This window comes from Chlorocebus sabaeus, chromosome 27 (assembly GCF_047675955.1).
Source record: "Chlorocebus sabaeus isolate Y175 chromosome 27, mChlSab1.0.hap1, whole genome shotgun sequence".
Lineage (NCBI taxonomy): Eukaryota > Metazoa > Chordata > Mammalia > Primates > Cercopithecidae > Chlorocebus > Chlorocebus sabaeus.
Genome location: NC_132930.1, coordinates 35389172 through 35409411, shown reverse-complemented (window position 1 = coordinate 35409411; position 20240 = coordinate 35389172). Strand labels below are relative to the sequence as shown.

Here is a 20240-nt window from a genome sequence, read left to right as displayed (position 1 = left end):
CTTGTGTCCAGCACTGTGCTGAGTATCTTACATGCATTATTCCATTAAATGTAGGGATTGATGCTCTGGAGTTTCCTTCAGAAAATTATATAACTTTATGGACATGACCCTACAAAACTGAGTCCAAGGGCAACAAATAATAGATCAGGTGGACCTGCAATGCTCATTGTGCTTACATGCCTTATTTTAATATTTCAAGATGTGTCCTTAGCCTTGAAAACCAAAATTAATGATCACATGAATATTTACCATTTTTTAAGCTCTTTCTAGGGACTAGGCTATATGATAAATGCTTTTTAGGCATTTTAACAGTCTCATTTCAATAGCCCTGGGAGATATTTCCTGGGCTCCATTCTGTAGATGAAAAAACTGAGGCACAGAGAGGTCAGGTGGCTTAGTGACCTGCCTGATTACACACATCTGGTTGAAATGGGGCTGGGGTTTGCATCCAGGTCCATCTAGCTCTGAAGACTGTGCTCTTAAATGAAATTCCAAAATTCCTGTTTGATGTCATGTTGCCTCAAACCCAACAGAGGGCCAAGAAGAAGAAAAGGAAACAAGCAGCAGAAGATTATCCCGATGATGAGACTGAGGAGCCGCATCCTGAGGAGGACCTTGTGAAGCCCACCCCTCCGGAGCCCACTGATCGGGCAGTGATAGAGCAGGAGGTGAGGGAGAGAGCAGCCCAGAGCAGGAGGAGGCCTTGGGAGCCCACGCTGGTTCCAGAGCTAAGCCTGGCGGGAAGTGTAACACCCAATGATCAGTGCCCCAGGTGAGTGGATGCTCTGACCATAAATGAGGCTGACATCTGATACACATGTTCACATGGGCACATGCACACTATGGGGAGTGTACACTTACTGACCTACTTTAGCATCAGGAGAATCATCAACTCTGAATGAATATTAGGTTGAACCACATGAAATTGCTGACATTTGCCCACTTTAGGTGATTTCATTGATTCACCTACCTCATGCATCTGCACTGGCCACTCAGGAGCACACTGGAAAGCTCCCTGTAGGAGAAGCATCCCAGTTGCAAATCTCTGCCTGCTCTTCACAGTGGCTGGCTGTGTGGCTTTTGATTTGAGTCCCTTATCTGTAACCTCAATGAGTCTTTGGTCCACTGGTAGCATGTCCCACCTTTCTGGCACAGGCATGGATGCCTCTCCTTGCCCCTTCCTTGATTTCAGCTGCTCCAGGGATCAGCTTGTCTCCTTGAAGACCCCCCAAAACATTGTGGGTATGCCCTATAACTTGTATTTAAGTCAGGCCATCTGAAGCATACCCTCCAGATTTGATAAAAATACATGTCTAGTCATTCTTACTTGAGAAACATCACTTGATTTATATACATTTGTACATATAATAAATCCATAAACATACATTTATAAGTTCATCTTCTTTTTTAAAATTATAACATAATAAAAATATTTTTATATTTCCTATTTATTCTTTCCTTCACTGTATAGCCTTGGTTCTCAAAGTATAGCCCTGGAATCAGCAGCATCAACCTCACTGAGGACTTGTTAGAAACACAAACTCAGGCCAGGCATAGTGGCTCATGCCTATAACTTCAGCACTTTGAGAGGCCAAGGTGGGAGGATTGCTTGAGGCCAGGAGTTAGAGACTAGCCTGGGCAACAAAATGAGACCTCGCCTCTATTGAATAAATAAATAAATACCCCAAACATTTTTAATACCTCACGTTGAAATAAATATGTTTAAGAAAGGTTAATAAAAACTAGCCAGACAATTATTTAAAGGGAACCAACTAAACAGAAATTTTAAAAATAATTTTAAAAAAGAAAGAAACGCAAACTTGCAAGTTCTACCTGAGACTTATTGAACCTGAAATCCTGAGGTGGGGCCCAGAAAACTGTTCTCACAAGGTATCCAAGTGATTCTGATGCATGTTATGGTATATCATCATTAATTAAAGGGAGTCCATTAAAATCATCAATACCACAAAATCCCAGACTTAATTCTCTAGTAAACAGAAGATCTATTATGAATACAGGGACTATTGTACACTGGAATCTTCAATATCCCAACGTGAAAAATGAGAATTCAAATGAAGTCAGTCAGCCTCTGAGTTCATTAAAATGTGGGAGTTAATTAGGATGTCATTATAAGACTTCTGACAGTCTTGGTTTCAAACTTCTGCTAATGTTCTAATGTTTATTTTTAAATTATAGCTTTTTGTGCATTTTCATGTGTTCTCTCAACTTCACATATTAAGATGTTAAACATAAACTATTCCCCTGTACTAAGTAAGCTGTTTTCAAGGCACAAGTACCATACCCTATAATTTTGACATGAACGTTCAAAATATGTGATGACAGAGCATGCTTTCTAAAAGGAAAATTTGGGCTTGATTTGGTAATCTTTTATGAGTGGAGTCTAAGTCTGGGGTGTCTTGGATACTTCTTGCAAATTTGCTGTGAAGTATCCTTTATTAAAAAAATGCTGAAGTAATTTGAGCTATTTCATCTAGAATAAGTCTAAATTACAGACATGTAAAAAGTTAAAACTACCACCCCCTTTAATGAGTAGAGAATTTCTGTTTGGAGTGATGAAAAAGTTCTGAAGATGGATAGTGGTGATGGTTACACAACATAGTAATTGTACATAATGCCACTGAAACATACACTTAAAAATGGTTGAGGTGATAAACATTATGTTATGTTATATATATTTACCACAATGGAACAATTTTTAATAAACTACCACCCCCCAAAAAAACCTGAGCTTGTTTCAAATTTTGATGCCCTAACCTTTTGCTTTCCTTAATTAGCTTGAATTGCTATTGACTTAACCAATAACTGGCATTTTTTGGTGGATGTCTGTACACATATGTACAATAAAATTAAAGACCAATGTGAGGTTGGGTTTTGGTTTTTTTTTTTGAGACGGAGTCTTGCTCTGTCGTCCAGGCTGCAGTGCAGTGGCACAACCTCAGCTCACTGCAGGCTCCACCTCCCATGTTCACGCCATTCTCCTGCCTCAGCCTCCCAAGTAGCTGGGACTACAAGCGCCCGCCACCACGCCTGGCTAATTTTTTATATTTTTAGTAGAGACAGGGTTTCACCATGTTAGCCAGGATGGTCTCTATCTCCTGACCCCGTGGTCCACCTGCCTCAGCCTCCCAAAGTGCTGGGATTACAGGCGTGAGCCACCACGCCCAGCAGGTTGGTTTTTTTTTAACTTTCTGAGTCAGATTATCTTTAAAAATAAGGAACATTTATTAATACTCTGCATCCATTGAACATTCACTTACTGTCTGAAAACACTGAGAAAAACTTGGTATCTCGGAAAAGTGAACTTGATCTAACTGCTACAATATGCTGCTGTATTTTTAGAATAAAACTTCTTACCCAAATATAAATCGTTATTATCCCCTATGTCTTGAATTTATTCCAGTTAACAAGGAATATGTGAACTTAAAACTTTGGGACACAAATGTAAAGCTTGCTTGAAAAATCTGAGGAGACTGTAGCACAACAATGAATGGACTCTAGTTCTTAAATCCTCTGTGCCCTTTTCAGTGTCTGTTAATGGCTTCTCCATAAATTCCATGTTACTTTGCAAGACCTGTGGCTCTTCTGGTTAAATGAGGGCTGACATGACTGGGAGAGTTGCCTGCAGTGTGCCTTGTTCTGTTCAGTTCTTATTTATCATATATTTTGGTGATCTTAGTAAATGATTACTAACTCCAACTGTGAATGGTCTCCTTTTGCAGAGCGGAGGTCTCGAGAAGGGAGGATGTAAAGAAGCGCTCAGTGTACTTAAAAGTGCTCTTCAACAACAAGGAGGTGTCCAGGACAGTCAGTCGGCCACTAGGAGCAGACTTCCGAGTTCACTTTGGACAGATTTTCAATTTGCAAATAGTCAACTGGCCGGAGAGTTTAACACTTCAGGTACACATTTTAATTATAGTCACTGGCCAGGCACTGCAGCTCATGCCTGTACTTTGGGAGGCCAAGGTGGGCAGATCACTTGAGGCCAGGAGTTTGAGACCAGCCTGGCCAACATGGCAAAAACCACATCTGTACTGTAAATACAAAAAAAAAAATTAGCCAAGCGTGGCGGCGGGCGCCTGTAATCCCAGTTACTCGGGAGGCTGAAGCAGGAGAATCTCTTGAACCCAGGAGGTGGAGGTTGTATTGAGCTGAGATCACGCCACTGCACTCCAGCCTGGGCAACAGAGTGTGACTCTGTCTCAAAACAATAGTAATAATAATTAATATTATTATAGCTACTGCCCCAATAATATTTTGTTCATTACAGGTGTGAGATGATTTTAAATCATCCATTGGTTATACATACGTCTTGACAGAGTCTCAAGCCTCTTCCTTGGCACATCTGTTCTTAAAGTCTTAGAAGAAAGAGATCTGTTCCCCAACTCACCTATTGAAAATGCTGGCAGAATAACTCTGGCCACAGTGCTCTGGAGTGTCTGCCTTGAGATGGGAGAGGGTTGCTGAAGGGGGTGGGGCACAGGGAGATCTCCAGCTCATTCATTGAAGACATATTTCAATATCACCCTCTACAGGGACTCTAGCGTCATATAACAGAGAAATCAATTACGCCACAATCATGGGAGGTTATAATGTTGGAAAGATACAGGTGCTAGGATTCCCCCCACAAATTAATAAATCTTCCCACTAGCCTAAATCCCACCATTAGCAACATATTTATTTGAGTCTATTTTAGTTTCCTGGGGAAACTAAACTATAACAAGGAACCACTAACTTGGTGGCTTCAAAACAACAGAAATGTGTTGGTTCACAGTTCTGGAGGCCTAAAGTCTGAAATCGAGGTGTCAGTAGGGCCATACTCCCTCCAAAAGCTCTAGAGGAGTATCATTCCCTGCCTCTCCCAGCTCCTCCTGGCACTTAGAGTTCCTTGGTTTGTGTTAGCATAACTCCAATCTCTGCTCCCATCTTCACATAGCCTTCTCTGTGTCTCTCTCTGTGGGTCCTCTTTTGTCACTCATAAGAACACACTTACTGGATTTAGGGCCCACCCTAATCTAATATGATCTTATCATCATCCTTAACTAATGACATCTGCAAAGACCCCATTTCCAAATTAGGTTCACATTCTGAGTTTCTGGGTGGACATCAATATGTGGAGGATGCTATTTAACCCATTATAGTGTCTTCAGTCTTGCTTGTTCTTTCGGTGACTCTTCTCCCACAATGCTAACAGGTCTTTCTTATAATCCTAACAGGCTTGTTAACAAGGATTGCAACTTTGTGGCATGCATGCCCTTGTTTCCCCACCACCACCCAGGCAGAAATCACAGATCCTCATCCTTCACTCAGGCAGAAATGTCTCACTCTCCTCTACCACCCTTACCAGAAAGCAATAATTGATGGTGCTATTTTTGTTGTGTTTTCCCACTGAGCCTGAATATAATTTTAGAACTCTTCTCAATACAGTACTTCAGGCAACCACTACCTATTCCTAGTGAGTATAACTGACAAAGTCTGCAGGTACCATCACGGCTGTATAATTAATAAAATATTTACATACTTCTGTACTAACTGATAAATAGCTGCTGCCCTGACCTTCCCAGATGCCATCCTGGCCACATAAGCCCCACTTCAAACATTCCCTGGACCTTCCCACAATTGACCATTTAAAGGGGGTGGCTGACCAAGGCCAGTCCCTCGAGGGTCCTGTTCCCAAGCTGTGGTGAGCCGCTGTTCTAATGAACCCAGGAGGTGGGTTCAATACTGTGTATAGTTCAGTATTTTGAATATCAAGCCCTGCCTAGACCTCAGTAGTTAAAAACCTTCTACGATCTGTAGAGGACATTCGCAACAGCTGGGATGTGTTCTTTTGACAGTGGGAAGGAAGCACTGAACTGCATGGAAAGAGAGGAGGTGGTGCCAAGAAATGGGAGGCAGAACCTGAAAGGGCTGGCACTGGACACCCAAGGTCAACCGCCTTGGCTTAGAATTCCTCCAGAGCCTGTGGCAGTTTTGTCCTGTACCTTTTAATCTGTGATCTGGGGGTGGGTGAGGGCAGGGTGGTCCTCATTTACAAAGCGCCAAGCATCAAGACTCAAGCAAAATTCCTTTGCTGTATTGATAACAGGATTGATATCTGCACAGCTGAAATTTTTTTCTTGAAATTTTAGAACTTTAGAATTTGGTTTAGTCTTGTCACTCTTATAACTCTTTAAAATGCCATCTAATTTTTTTTAATGTCTGTGTATTCTGAAACTTGAAAAAAAACCAAAATTTTTGGCTGCTAACTTAAACACAATATGGGTGAGAGGAGAAAGCAAGTATAAAATGGTTTTAGAAAGGGGATTGGAGTTGGAGGTTTGGTGAAAACCTGAGATTTTCTTAAGCCTGGAAATTCCCTTTCTGAATATCAAACAGGGGAAAATAATTTCTATTAATGTTTACTTCTTCCTTGATGTATAACTCTGAATGAACACAAGAGAATGAAATGAGGTGATTTTGTCTGAATGTAAAAGTAGAGAGTTGCCCAACTCTGCACTAGAGAGCTGGGGCAGCCTTCAGATACGTGGTCGCTGGACAGAGCCCCTGTGAGGTCCCTGCCCTCCCTGTGGGGTCCACGTTGACTCTCTATTCCATCTCCTCTGGAGCTTCTGCTGAGGCTGATGGCCTGGAACACTTGGTCGCGTATTGCCTATGAATATATTCTGGATAATATTCTGGATAACTTTGCTTTTTGGTTTAAAAATTTATTTCATAGTATTGTCACATTGGTTTTTCAAAAATTATTTTGACTATAACATCCACAGCAAGCTAATATTTAAGGCAATAAGCAGGAGATAGTACTGGAGACTTTATTTACATTTTACAATACATGTGAAGTAAAATACTGTCGTGCTGTGTGAGACAGAAGATAGTCTCTCCCTCTAAAGTAATTCAGAACATTCAGAAGTGCCCATAGTGGGAGTGTGTTTCACAGGCTGCCTAGGTAGTCTGAGCTCTCACCCATCAGTGGAGGCATGGCTGGGCACCTGCAGGAGGGGAGGCCTTCTCGCCTTCTCTCCCTTCTTTCTGACTCTGCCAGTGGGTGTCTCCTGGCCCACTTCCTCTCCTTCCTGCCTGCCTCATTACTGTCTTCTGCTCTCCCTTCTAGCGCTCTATCTGGTCTTCTCATGTTAATCTTGGTCTTCCTGATATCATCTTTTCCTTTGTAGGGGAGGAACAGGGAGGATGAATTGATGATGGATGTCAAACTAGGAGGCAGAACTCTGAATACTGACATCTTCACTATTGATGCCTGTAGAAAGGGAGGGACTCCTGTGGGCCCCTGCAGCTCCTCCTCTATTCAGGGCAGGTGACAGAGGAACAGCAAGTGTGCTTCTGGAGTTTGCGTTTCTTTACTTTCTTTACTTTCTCAGTCAAGTTTTATTCTTAGCTTAGACAATGTTTTGTGTGCAGTAAGTCTTACTTTAAACTAAAAGTCTTACTTTAAACTAAAAGACCCAAAGTTTGAGACCAGCCTTTGCAACATAGTGAGACCCCATCTCTACAAAAATTTTTAAAAATTAGCTGGGCATGGTGGTGCATACCTCTAGTCCCAGCTACTTAGGAGGCTGAGGCAAGAGGATTGCTTAAGCCTGGGAGTTTGAGGCTGCAATAAGCCGTGATCACGCCACTGCACTCCAGCCTGGGAGACAGGGTGAGACCCTGTCTCAAAAACAAACAAACAAACAAACAAACAGTTGGCCCCAAGAGAAGGATGAGATTGGACTTCACGGGACAGAGAAGTTGGAGCCAGGCCACAGTCCTTCCAGAAAGGTCTTGAAAATCTTGGCTTTGGAGGCCTTTCCAAAATAAATGTGTAGGGTTTTATAAATGAAATTTGGCTTAGAAATTTAAAAAGCTTTGCCTTCATTTTTGTGTCATTCACATATGTAACTTTATCCTACATTCATCTTCTCAACACCAAAACAACTAGCAACAGTGGTGTAATATTGCTGGGTGCCTTTTACATTTTTTAACATTATCATATTTCCTTATTAGTCAATCCTGTTAATCGTTTATACTCCTGGCATGTGGATTGAGATAGGGAAATTCTCCTTTTAACCTACTTGGTGATGGCTTGACTTTCTCTTCTCAGGGCCTTTCCTAATTTCTCTGGCTGATCTGAGGAATAACTCCTCTATCAGAGGGGGAATAACAGTCATATCTGGAGAACTGTCCTTGTTTACCCTCGCCTACCTCACTTTTGTGGTTGCTGTTGGTTCTTTATGGACCCAAGTCCAAAACAGATGTTTTCACATACATCTTACTTGCCATGCTTTTAAACTGGATGATAGCAAGTCAGATTGCTGATCCCAGAAAGCCCTGCTGTGTGCAGTTGGAAAGGTCAGGTGGTTGAGGGCCTGTAGGAAGCCAGGTGGCGGCTGCAGGGAGGACAGGTTACATGAGGCAAGAAGACAGGTGTGGTCATCTGTAAGACAATGAGGGCTTGAATGAGACAGGGCCTGTGAAACTGGGAAATCTCTAGGAAATAATGCTTACTAAGTGTCTACTGCATGACCACAATATTTACATGTTATCTCGTGTTATCCTGAAGAAAACCACGGATACTAAATGGGAGAATTCCCATTAAAAAAAAAAAAATTCCTTGCTTTATTTCTCTGACAAAACAGGTATAGAAACGTCTGCAGGGAAAAAACATGCTGATTCCATGCTATCATTTTAGATGGAAAAAACAAAACATGTGATTACTTTTCTTTTGTTCCTTTACAATATTCTGTGATTTTTAAAAACTTTTTTATTGATACATAATAATTGTATGTATTTATGGGGTACATGTGGTATTTTGATACATACATAGAATGTATAATGATCAAATCAGGGTATTTAGAATATCTATTACCTCAAACTTTGTGTTGCAAACATTTTAAATCTTTTCTTCTAGCTATTTGGAAACATACAGTAAATTATTGTTAACTATAGTAACCCTACTGTGCTATCAAACACTAGAACTTATTCCTTCTAACTATATTTCTATACCATTAATGAACCTCTCTTTATCCTCCTCCTCTCCCTTCTCCCTTCTCAGCCTTTGATAACCATCATTCTACTCTTCTCCTACATAAGATCAGCTTTTTAAGCTCCCACATATGAGTGAGAGGCCGGGGTGCTGCTAAGCATCCTACAGCATACAACTCACAACAACAAAGAATTACCTGGCCCAGAATGTCAATAATGCTGAGACTGAGAACCCTCAGCACTACTGAGAGAAAACAAAAATGAAACTAAATTATAGAGAGATCTACTTATAAATGCCTACTTAAAGCCCAAAGTACCCATTTCCTAATTTTTAAAAATAGCATTTCTTGCTAGCATTTAAAAGAACTTCTGGGCCAGGTGCAGTGGCTCATGCCTGTAATCCCAGCACTTTGGGACGGTGTGGCGGGTGGGTCACCTGAGGTTGGGAGTTCGAGACCACCCTGGCCAACATGGAGAAACCGCGTCTCTATTAAAAATAGAAAATTAGCCAGGCGTGGTGGTGCATGCCTGTAATCCCAGCTACTCGGGAGGCTGAGGCAGGATAATCACTTGAACCCGGGAGACGGAGGTTGCTGTGAGCCGAGATTGCTCCATTGCACTCCAGCCTAGGTAACAAGAGTAAAACTCCATCTCCAAAAAAATATAAAATAGAAATAAATAAAATAACTTCTGCTATCTTAAGAGAGTAGGAAATAAAGATTGGGGAAATTCTGGATTTTTTTTGGCTTTGTCAGACGGAATCCATTTTTTTCTCATTAAAAAAATCTGATACTTATCTCCTAAGACAGTAACACCAACTAGCAAACCCTCCATTCCCCTAGAGTCCATGATTGCCTCTGCCTACAGACTTGGCACCAAGAGCCCCCATTCAGTTCCTCTCTAGACACCAGCTAGGAATGTGGCTCCAGAAACTAGGAATAAGCCGCCTTCCACCGATGTCCTCAGAAACACCCTTTATGTGATCACTTATGTTTTATTGGTCATCACTAGGCATGGTGACTAGCCCAGGGAACACCCATGAGGAATAAAAGCCACCTTTCATAGCCTTTCATAGGATTGTGGTGAAGATTAAACAGGGTACCACACTGAAAGCCCCTTAAGTCCCTGTGCTTCCTACAAAAGGAAATCTCAATGAATTTTTGTCTCGATTAATTCTGGCAAAAAAATTTTTTTAAAAAATGTGGTTTCTTTCATTTCAAACAAAATTAAAGAAAACACATCATTTTCTTGGGACAAGACTTCATGCCAATGAGCTTGTAATTTAAGAGGTCAAACCAAGGTCTCCACTGCAATAAATGATAACTACTACATGTTCTTTAAGCTGTGTAAGATTATAGAATTATAGCCTCTTAAGGAGTGTTGGGTCAAGCAACAAATGACACTCCTTGTCACATCAGAGTTGTAAACCAATAAAAATATAGAGAAAATTTTTTAAAAGAGGAGGGGTCACTTATAAATTAATAGAGGCTTGAGGAACATATCAGTCAATTACAACATATGGAATACATTTTGATCCTGATTCAAACAAAATGTTACAGAATTTTTTGAGGCTCACAAGGGAATTTGAAACTTACTAATAGTTGAGGTTATTAAGGAATTATTATAAAAACAGTATTGTAATTATGCTTTTTAAAAATATTATCTATTACAGATACATATTGAAATATTTACAGATAAAATGATGTCTAGATTCAAGATACTGGAGAGGAAGGGAATGGCTGAGAGTATAGATGAAATAAGATGGTCATAACATAGTGATCACTGAAGCACGGGGTGACAGGTCTGTGGTATATTATTATTCTTGCATTATATATGTTTGAAATTTTCCATAAAAGACTTTTTAGTATAGATCAAAATATCACCTTTTTAACTGATAAAGATGAATTTGGAGAGTGTGTTTTAAGTGTGCCACTTACGGGCTTCCTGCTGAACTCCTGCCTATTAGAATAGCTCACAGCAAAATTAAGTCTGGGGTCCTGAATTTAGTACCTGTGCAATTTCTGCCTTTGTCTTTGATCCAGTGACCCTCCATGCTCAGCCAGTCATCTTGCAAAGGTGAGCTGATGGATACGGGGGAAAGCAAGGCCAGGATAGTAGCCAGGTACCACTTCATCCTCACTCCTGGACAAGAATTCAGATCAGGCTGGGTGCAGTGGTTCATGCCTGTAATCCCAGCACATGGGGAAGCCAAGGAGGGCAGATCACCTGAGGTCAGGAGTTCGAGACCAGTCTGGCCAACATGGTGAAACCCTGTCTCTACTAAAAATACAAACATTAGCCAGGCGTGGTGGTGGGTGCCTGTAATCCCAGCTACTAGCGGGGCTGGGGCAGGAGAACCGCTCGAACCCAGGAAGCAGAGGTTGCAGTGAGCCAAGATCGCAGCACTGCACTCCAGCCTAGGTGACAGAGTGAGACTCCATCTCAAAAAAAAAAAAAAAAGTTCAGATCATATGCCCTGTAAGGGAGGGTGGGTGGAAAGGATCCATGGTGTCATCTTTGTGCATTCAATTGGTAAGTGGAAAATATTGACTAGTGGGGGACTATTACATAAGAAGAAAAATATAAAGATTAATTAGTAGAAATAAAAGTAGCAAAATCAGCATTTTTCAAAAAATGTAAACCAGTCACAGAGACCTCATGTAGAGAAAGAATAAAACACAGGAAAGAAGCCAGGAGAACTGTGGAATATTATGTCATATTGTCACAAAAGTGAGGTGTACCAAGAATACAGGGGATCAAATGGAGCCAAGAGTCCAACTGAGGCTGGATTGTGTGTTCTTAAACCATGGTTGCCCTGCAGTGGGGCCCTTCTCCTCATGGTGATAGCATCATAATGAGACACACCACAGTGATCGGTAGCAGAGCTGTTGGTGGTCTAATTGGCTCCATCTAGGAGAAGGTCTGAGAAAAATCTGGAGTTTCAGCAGCTAACAAATAAAATGAGGCCTGAAAGAGAAGAACTTGATAGATTTACTAAAAATGTAACACTCTGGAGTACTTCTGCATACAGAGCTTCTCTGACTGACTTGGAGATTGGTACAGATAATAAGCCATCTGGGGGCATGTCCTTACTGTCCCACCCATTCCTCCTGATGGCATTACTATCTGAATACAACCTGAACCTGGAAAAAGAGGAGGCCCATTCTCCTAGTAAGCTGTATATTGGTTCGGAATAAAAACAATTATCCTTGCCTGCTGCTTCGATTAACCTCCCTACCCAGAAGATTAGTTCAGACAAGAAAGCCGGGTGTCAACAACTTGACCACAAACAGGTGTAAGCTTGTCTCCATGGAAACCATAGTAACACAACTCAACTTTCCACACTGAGATAAGTCCTTTGGGCTGGAACAGTGATCAGCACAAATACTAACAACATGGACTGATTATGTGAGTGTGAGCTCACACTATTGCTGTTTTTATTGGCTATTTCTCTTCTCTGGTTTTCAGGTCTATGAAACTATTGGACACAGTAGTCCCACCTTGCTAGCTGAAGTGTTTCTGCCTATTCCTGAGACTACTGTTGTCACTGGAAGGGCTTCTATTGAAGAAGTGGAGTTTAGCAGTAATCAGCATGTGACACTGGACCACGAGGGAGTTGGAAGTGGTATGGAAAGCTAGTATCTTCAATGGCTCACTGTTTCATTGTCAGATTTGAATGTGTATATATCTATTTCACTTCCCAGACAACCAGAGAATTGTAAAATTGATATCAAAAATTCACATTCAAACAATAATGCTATGCAACTTTTGGCCAAGTTACTTTTTATATACTGTTGGTGACAATGTAAGTGCATATAACTATGCAACTACTAAGTAGTTTGGCAGTGTGAGTTAAGAACCTTGAAAATGACCTTTGGTGCCTTACTTTTATTTCTAGGAATCTTTCCTAAGAAAATAATTTGAAATGAGAACAAAGATTTGTGCATAAAAATGTACATCACAGTGTTGTTCATAAGCTCAAAAAGTTTGAAATAAATAAATATAATAGGGAGATTTTTATTAATATTCTCTCATCTCCTTCTATAATTCCGATTGGATATATGATGGATCTTCTCACTCCTTCCTCCATGTTTCTTAACCTTTCTTTATTACATTTGATGTCTTTTTCTTTCACTGCTACAATCTATGTCATTTCTTTAAATTTGTCCTGCAAGTCATGAATTCACTTTTTGGCTGTCTCTTATTATTGGAACTAATCCTTTGTTTTTCCTTCCAATTACTGTATATTTCAACTCTGGAAATTATGTTTAGTTATTTCTCAATCAGTGTTATCAGTTCTGACAGCTTTTTTTCCTATCCTCAGACTCTCAATCATTTCTTTTTATACATTCATTCATTCATTTATTCAAATATTTTAAAATATTCTTAAATATTAGATATCTGATCATTCCAATACCTATCTACTTACTGGTCTGATTTTGTTGTCTCTTGTTTATGGTGGCTTGCTTCCTCATGTATCTGTTGATTTTTTTTTATTGTGACTTATATCTAGAACTTTATTTGCATTATTTACTTGAGGCCAAATCCAATCCTCAGGTCTAGAGACTTAGGTTTTAGTTCCAGCTCTGATATTGGCAAGCTGTGAGACTCTGGTAGTCATGTAACCTCTTTGCATATCATTTTCCTCATTTATAAAATGGATCTATTGATAACTCCTTTAATGTCTTATAAGGTTATTTTGAAGATCAAGATAGGATGTTCAATATGAAGGAAAGATCTAGAGTTACTTCATTTAGTGCTTGAAAATCTTCTCCTTTAGTTGATTAAATAACTGCCCAGAGTGTTTTTACCATTAAATTCCAATTATTAGAGGCCAAATCAATGAGACTTTACTGTAGCTACAATAGCTTAGTAATAATTAACGTGTTGTGCGATCACTATTTGCCAGGCATTGTGTAAGTGCTTTGCAAATATTAACTTATTTAACTCCTGTTCCTCACTTCTATCTTAGGGTGCTTGCACTTGTTCCTTCTGCCAGTAATGCTTTTTCGCAAAATAATACACCTCTACCTCTATTTCCTCATTTTCTTCAGCCATTTATTCAAAAGTCACCTTCATTGAGGCTTTCCTGGCCACCCTATCTAAAAGTTTATCCCCTCTCCACTCTCCAAAGCACAAATTTTCTATATACCTTCCCTAATTTGTTTCTCCTTAGCACTTGCATACTAGTCTCTAACATACTAAGTATTTCTCTTAGTATACTAACATACTTACATACAGTCTCTAACATACTAAGCATTTCTCTTAGTATTGCTTCTCTCCCTGACTCATATATACACTCCATGAGAACAGAAGTTCTTTTCTTTCTCAGTTTTTAGAACAGGGATTCTTATCAGTTTTGCTTCTTTACCGCTATCTTCAGTGCCTGCAATAGTGCCTGGCATGAAGTAGAAGCTCAAATAAGTATTTTGAATGACTAAGTAAACAAATGTCTTTGAAATAACTCTGCAAAGAAGGTGCTATTTAGTATCCCTAATTTATACATTGAAACCTAAGGCTCAGAGAAGTTAACTAACTTGTCCAAAGTCACAAAGCTGTGAAGTACTCGAGAGTGCGTCATGAGAACGTCTACTCTCTGCCAACAGAGACAGAGCTGAGCAGCTGTCAGCATCATCACCTGAAGAAATTCAGTGACACCAGCTTGAATCACGTGCTCCATCTTCATCACCCCCACCCACTCCATGTTCCATTTGTCTACTATCTGCTTTCTTGCCAGGACTAGGCTCAGTCCCTCTTTCTAAACAGTATCCTGTTTAATCTGGTGTTTCCCTAGGAGTGCCCTTCTCATTTGAAGCTGATGGCAGTAACCAGCTGATTCTGATGACCTCAGGGAAAGTGTCTCATAGTGTGGCGTGGGCCATCGGAGAAAACGGGATACCTTTAATTCCTCCACTGTCACAGCAGAACATCGGATTTCGGAGGTAATACATGGTGAGAGTAAATTGCTGAGCAATGTCAGTGTCAGCATTAAAGATAATGAAGGGGAAAGAAAGCTTGCAATATCATATTCTTGCCTTTATTGTCAGGTGCCAGTATTTTTAAGAGTTTTTAATTCTTAAGGTAAAAACAAAAAAAAAATTTATAACAACCGCTAGTCCAAAAAAATTAAAATAACCTAACAAATATTAAATGTTTATCAGTATTAGATACAGTGAAAAGAACTTAATCTTCACAATAACTCTAGGAGGTTCTCTTTCCCCTATTTTACAGATGGGGGAGGTGCACAGCATCACAGAATTGTATATATTTGGCCCTTAGTAAAGGTTTGTTGCTAATGATGATTGGTGTAGGAACTGCTATTTACATGAAAGTACCCATTCTCCAGTCTCCTCCCTTGATTGCTAGATCCTTGAGTCTCTACTCAGAATAGAAGAAAGGCACTCTGGGCCTCAACCTAGGCCGGCCCCTCCCTGTGTTTGATGCTTGTCCCTGAAGCCTGGATTGTATTAGCCCGTGGCCTGGGTCTTCCCCTGTCAGAGCCTCTCTCTGTCATTCCACAGTAAATGTGTCTACAGTCCATCATTTCACCATTCCAGGCCTCAGTTGCCTCACCTCTAAAATAAAAAGATTCATTGTAATCATCAAGAAGACACTTTCCATGTCACAGGCTGTGATGTTCAACTTGTGGAAAAACAGAACGGGGCTCGTTTAGTTCCCATGATGCCCTCTGCATCCCCATAATGACCACCCATGTCCATGGGATAAAAACCACAAGGAGATGCTGCTCTATGCTAAGTCAGAAGCCACTTCCAGTGGAGGCTTGACTATGCCTTTGAATGTAAGAAGTCTGCATTCATTTCACTTGTGTTTAGTGCTAGAAAAATCTCCTGGGGAGTAAAGCTTTCAACTCCTCAGGATAGAAAGTAAAACACAATGTGATTAACAAGATATGCAGGACTATTAATAAAGCCCTAGCTCAACCTTGCTGACCATGGCTTCCTTTGATTTCCGTGTGTCCAAAGCTGGTGCTTAAGTTGGTTGTTTAACAGTTGGTTTTAGGCTGGGCATGGTGGCCCACACCTATAATCCCAGTACTTTGGGAGGCCGAGGCAGGCAGATCACTTGAGGTCAGGAGTCTGAGACCAGCTTGGCCAACATGGCAAAACCCCATCTCTACTGAAACAACAACAACAAAAAAACTAGCTGGGCATGATCGCGCATGCCTGCAATCCCAGCTACTTGGGTGACTGAGGCATGAGAATCACTTGAACCTAGGAAGTGGAGGTTGCAGTGAGTTGAAATTGCACCACTGCACTCTAGCGTAGCCGACAGAGCAAGACTGTCTCAAAAAAAGAGTTGGTTTTGTTTCTTTTTCTTTTGGTTTGTCCTCAGCTATAGTGGGCCTCAGTGGCCTGGGATATGAGGGTTTATGGTTTTCCAGCACCAGATACAGAGGCTCCTCTTTACTTGCCAGAATCCAGGGACTGAGGGGCACTTTTATGCACTGGACAGAGTGTAGGAATTAGTCATAGTTGCATTCCTTCCATTCCTATTTATTTATTGTCCTTATCATATGTTTAATACCCATCATCAAGTAAAGAAAAATGACAAAATTCTTCCTGATAACATTTTCTCTCATGGAGGATAATAGCTTCCCTAAGTGATGCTATCTCTAGAATTTGAGGTCCTGATGCAAACTGTTTTGTGATCAAGTCAGTCTCATGGAATCAACTGTTCTTTTCAGTGCTTTGAAGAGAGCAGATGCCATCTCATCTATTGGCACATCAGGACTGACGGACATGAAAAAGTTGGCCAAGTGGGCAGCAGAGTCTAAGCTCGATCCAAATGACCCCAACAATGCCCCTTTGATGCAGCTAATCTCGGTATGTAGCAGGAGGAACACATGCCATTTTTTGACTTGGCCTTTTACACAATTTTCCTTTACGCTGTCTTCTCCTGTGCAAATACTGTTTAAGAATATGGGTGCTGGGTTGAATGCCAAGTTTGAATTCCAGCTCTGCTTCTTGCCTGGCTACAGGACCAAGGCAAGCATTTGGTGCTTCTAAGCCCTGTGCTGCTGTCATAGTGTGGTCATGAGGAAATGAACAGCTGCATATAAACACTTAAGTTGGCCAGGGACGGTGGCTCATGCCTGTAATTCCAGCACTTTGGGAGGCCAAGGCAGGAGGATCACTTGAGCCCAAGAGTTCGAAACCAGACTGAGCAACATGGCGAAACCCTATCTCTGCAAAAAATGTAAAAATGTGCTTGGCATGGTGGCACACACCTATAGTCCCAGCTACTAAGGAGGCTGAGGTGGGAGGATCAATTGAGTCCACAAGGTTGAGGCTTCAGTAAGCTGTGATCTTGCCACTGCACTCCAGTCTGGGCAATACAGTGAGACTCCCATCTCAAAAACAAACAAACAAACAAAACCCCTTTATCTGAGCACACAATTCGTGAGCAGTAAATATTGTTGTTGTTGTCACTCCTACCTCTAACCTCTGTAAAACTCCTAAAGGTTTTATTTTCCCTTCTACAGAGAGGAAGCTGAGTTCAGAAACTCAGCGTTATTTGCTCAAGGTCACATGGCTAATAAGTTGATCTGATTTCAGGACACTTGCTTTCTTCATCATAACTTAAAGCACTGATGGGGCATTTTAAGAAAAATTTGTTTTGTTTTCTTGTTGATTAATTAGGTTACCATTTAGGTTTCACTTAAGTATTTACCAGATAAATTGCTCATATCTACCATAATATTCAAAATTGTCTTCAGTGAATTTATGAATAAATTGAAACATTAGTTTATTTTTCTTGGTATCATATACAATTGGTTTTATTGGCAACTTCATTATTCACACAAAACCATAATAAACAAGTAGGTAATCCAGAGGGTAGCCCTAGCAACACATCCTTGTGGCTATTCATATGCGTTTATCAATAGGATAATTGTAGCCAGTATGAACATTTTCATTTTGGTTCTAGTTTTTCCAAGTCCCGTAACAAACCTTGGTTTATTCTGACTTTTAACTTTATGAACTCTCCTTCAACATGATACACTTTAGTGTGCCTAATAGAAATATTAGGAAGATTGGGTCATTATTACCTAAAATGTAGTCTATTCCATGTAAAGTTTTCAAATCACATATCAATAGACACATCACTTTCATTATTTTCTTTTTAACTATATGTTTTCCCATCAAAGAACAAAACAGAGATTGCCTTCTTGACTGGTCTCTTGTTATGAACCAGGATTTTCACAGCAGAACTGCCTTTCCCATGCAAGGCCCCAGCACATCTTGGGGCACTGGCTTTCCCTCTGCTCAGCAGGTTACAGCCAGCAAAGCACCAAGCAGACAGGCGGGCAGCACCTGGGTGAGGTGCAGTCCCCATCTGCTCAGCTTCTCAGAGGTGTTGGACCTGGCCATCTTGAAACAATGCACAGGGGCCTTGGAGGCTGTCTAGCCTGGATCCATCTCTGGCTCACTTTTCTCAATGACCAAGGCTGTGAGGTGCTCTTCAGAGACAGGAAAGCATGGCTGTGGAGCCAAGTAAAGCTGACCAGCTGCCCCTGAGGCCTTTATCTGCATATGTGCATGACATTAAAAAGTCATATATTTGATTTTATATACAATATGTATATGAGTAATCTTATTTCTAGTAGGCACCTAGTAATACACTGCAGTCTGGCACAAGTCTCTTCTTTTTCAGTCTGTATATTTGCATAATAACACTGCTAGGGAAGCATGAACACCAAAAGTGAAACCTAATTTTTATTGTTTGGAAAAATGATTTGTGGTATTGTTCACAGCTACTAAATGAATATAATAGCATGTGACTCATTATTACTATATTTTAAAGTATTTTTTCTTTCAAGTCTGTTAATCTAAAACTTTTAAATGTTCCTTGACACTCAGTGCCAAGTTTCTTTGGATGAGATCTGACTGTCATCTGGAATTTTGCATTTTCCGTTTTTTATAGGTTGCTACCAGTGGTGAATCCTATGTCCCTGATTTCTTTAGACTGGAGCAGCTGCAACAGGAATTTAACTTTGTTTCAGATCGAGAATTACATAGATCCAAACGATTTAGGCTTCTTCGTCTTAGAAGCCAAGAGGTGCCGGAATTCCGAAATTATAAGCAAGTTCCAGTCTATGACCGAGAAATTATGGAAAAGGTATTCCAGGTAAGAAATTGCCATAGAGGGGTTAATAAAATAATAAAGTACCTGCTGTGCTGTTAGGTATACTACTGTATACGTATTTTGTTTTTGTTATGTTGTCACTAGCAATAGCGGTTTCTCTTTTATTGCACTTTTATACATAACCTTTCTATGTTTTTCTTGAATTCACCATTTAAATAATCTCTCTGCCTCAATATAATGATATATAAACTAATCAGTAACCAGGATTCTGAGTCAACTGAACTGCGTACAATTAGAATTGTAGGGTTGAAAAATATCTTAGGGGTTAATATGGCTAATAATATTTGAATGCCTTAGGAATTCAATTCCATTTTAATGCAGTATTTACTAAGTGTCGTGTAGTCAGCACACTGGTAAAGCACTACAGGGAAAACTAGAGGGATAGGATCTGAACAGCCATGGGGTGGGTGGGGCAGGAAGGAGGTAAAGGAACAGGGCTGGACATCCATCCTGGTCAAGCGCAGCAGGAGGAACAAAGACTCAGAGGAGGGCAGATCACATCTCCCGGCGTGGGGCGGAGGAGCCTTTGAGGAATTGCAGGTAACAGGCCCGTGTAGGTGGGGCAGGCCAGTGAAACCAGACACATGCACTTTTTTTTCCTTTTTTCCTGCTTTTCATGAACTGTAGACACATGCACTTTTATTAATACTTAACAAGGTAAATGGAGAGCCATCAGGAATTAGTACCACGAAGATTTTTCATGCCAAAACTATTCTTGAATAATACGCTTGGTTATTTGGTTCTTCTCTGTATTAGTTTGGACTTTGATCACAGGAGATAAAAGCCGATTTTGAACTACCTTAGGTACGAAGGGGAGTTTACTGGATGATGAAATCTCAAAATAGCATTAAATATCTAAAAACGTGTGAATGGCATGAGTGCATCTGTGCCTGGCCTGCTGCCAGGAACCTTCTCCATCCTCTCTCAGCTTCTCTGAGGTGTTGGCATCATTTGCAGACAGGTTTTCTCTACTTGGCCACAACATCAACAAGTTCACAACATCATACAAGTTCACCAACATCATACAAGTTCACATCTAGTATCTTCAGCCAGCAGAGATGTGTCCTCCGAGCCTTAGT

The 20240-nt window shown here is 40.6% G+C and overlaps 1 protein-coding gene across 6 annotated transcripts in view; it reads left to right on the top strand.

The window, feature by feature from the left end:
- CC2D2A (coiled-coil and C2 domain containing 2A) overlaps positions 1–20240 on the top strand; it is a 136036-nt gene that overhangs the window by 71331 nt on the left and 44465 nt on the right. For all 6 annotated transcript variants that reach the window (XM_073012501.1, XM_038008690.2, XM_038008691.2 and 3 more), the window contains 6 exons: positions 534–772; positions 3741–3918; positions 12466–12622; positions 14792–14939; positions 16703–16841; positions 18940–19143. In XM_073012501.1, the coding sequence (XP_072868602.1) occupies positions 534–772; positions 3741–3918; positions 12466–12622; positions 14792–14939; positions 16703–16841; positions 18940–19143 (1065 nt within the window). The remainder of the gene's footprint in view (positions 1–533; positions 773–3740; positions 3919–12465; positions 12623–14791; positions 14940–16702; positions 16842–18939; positions 19144–20240) is intronic.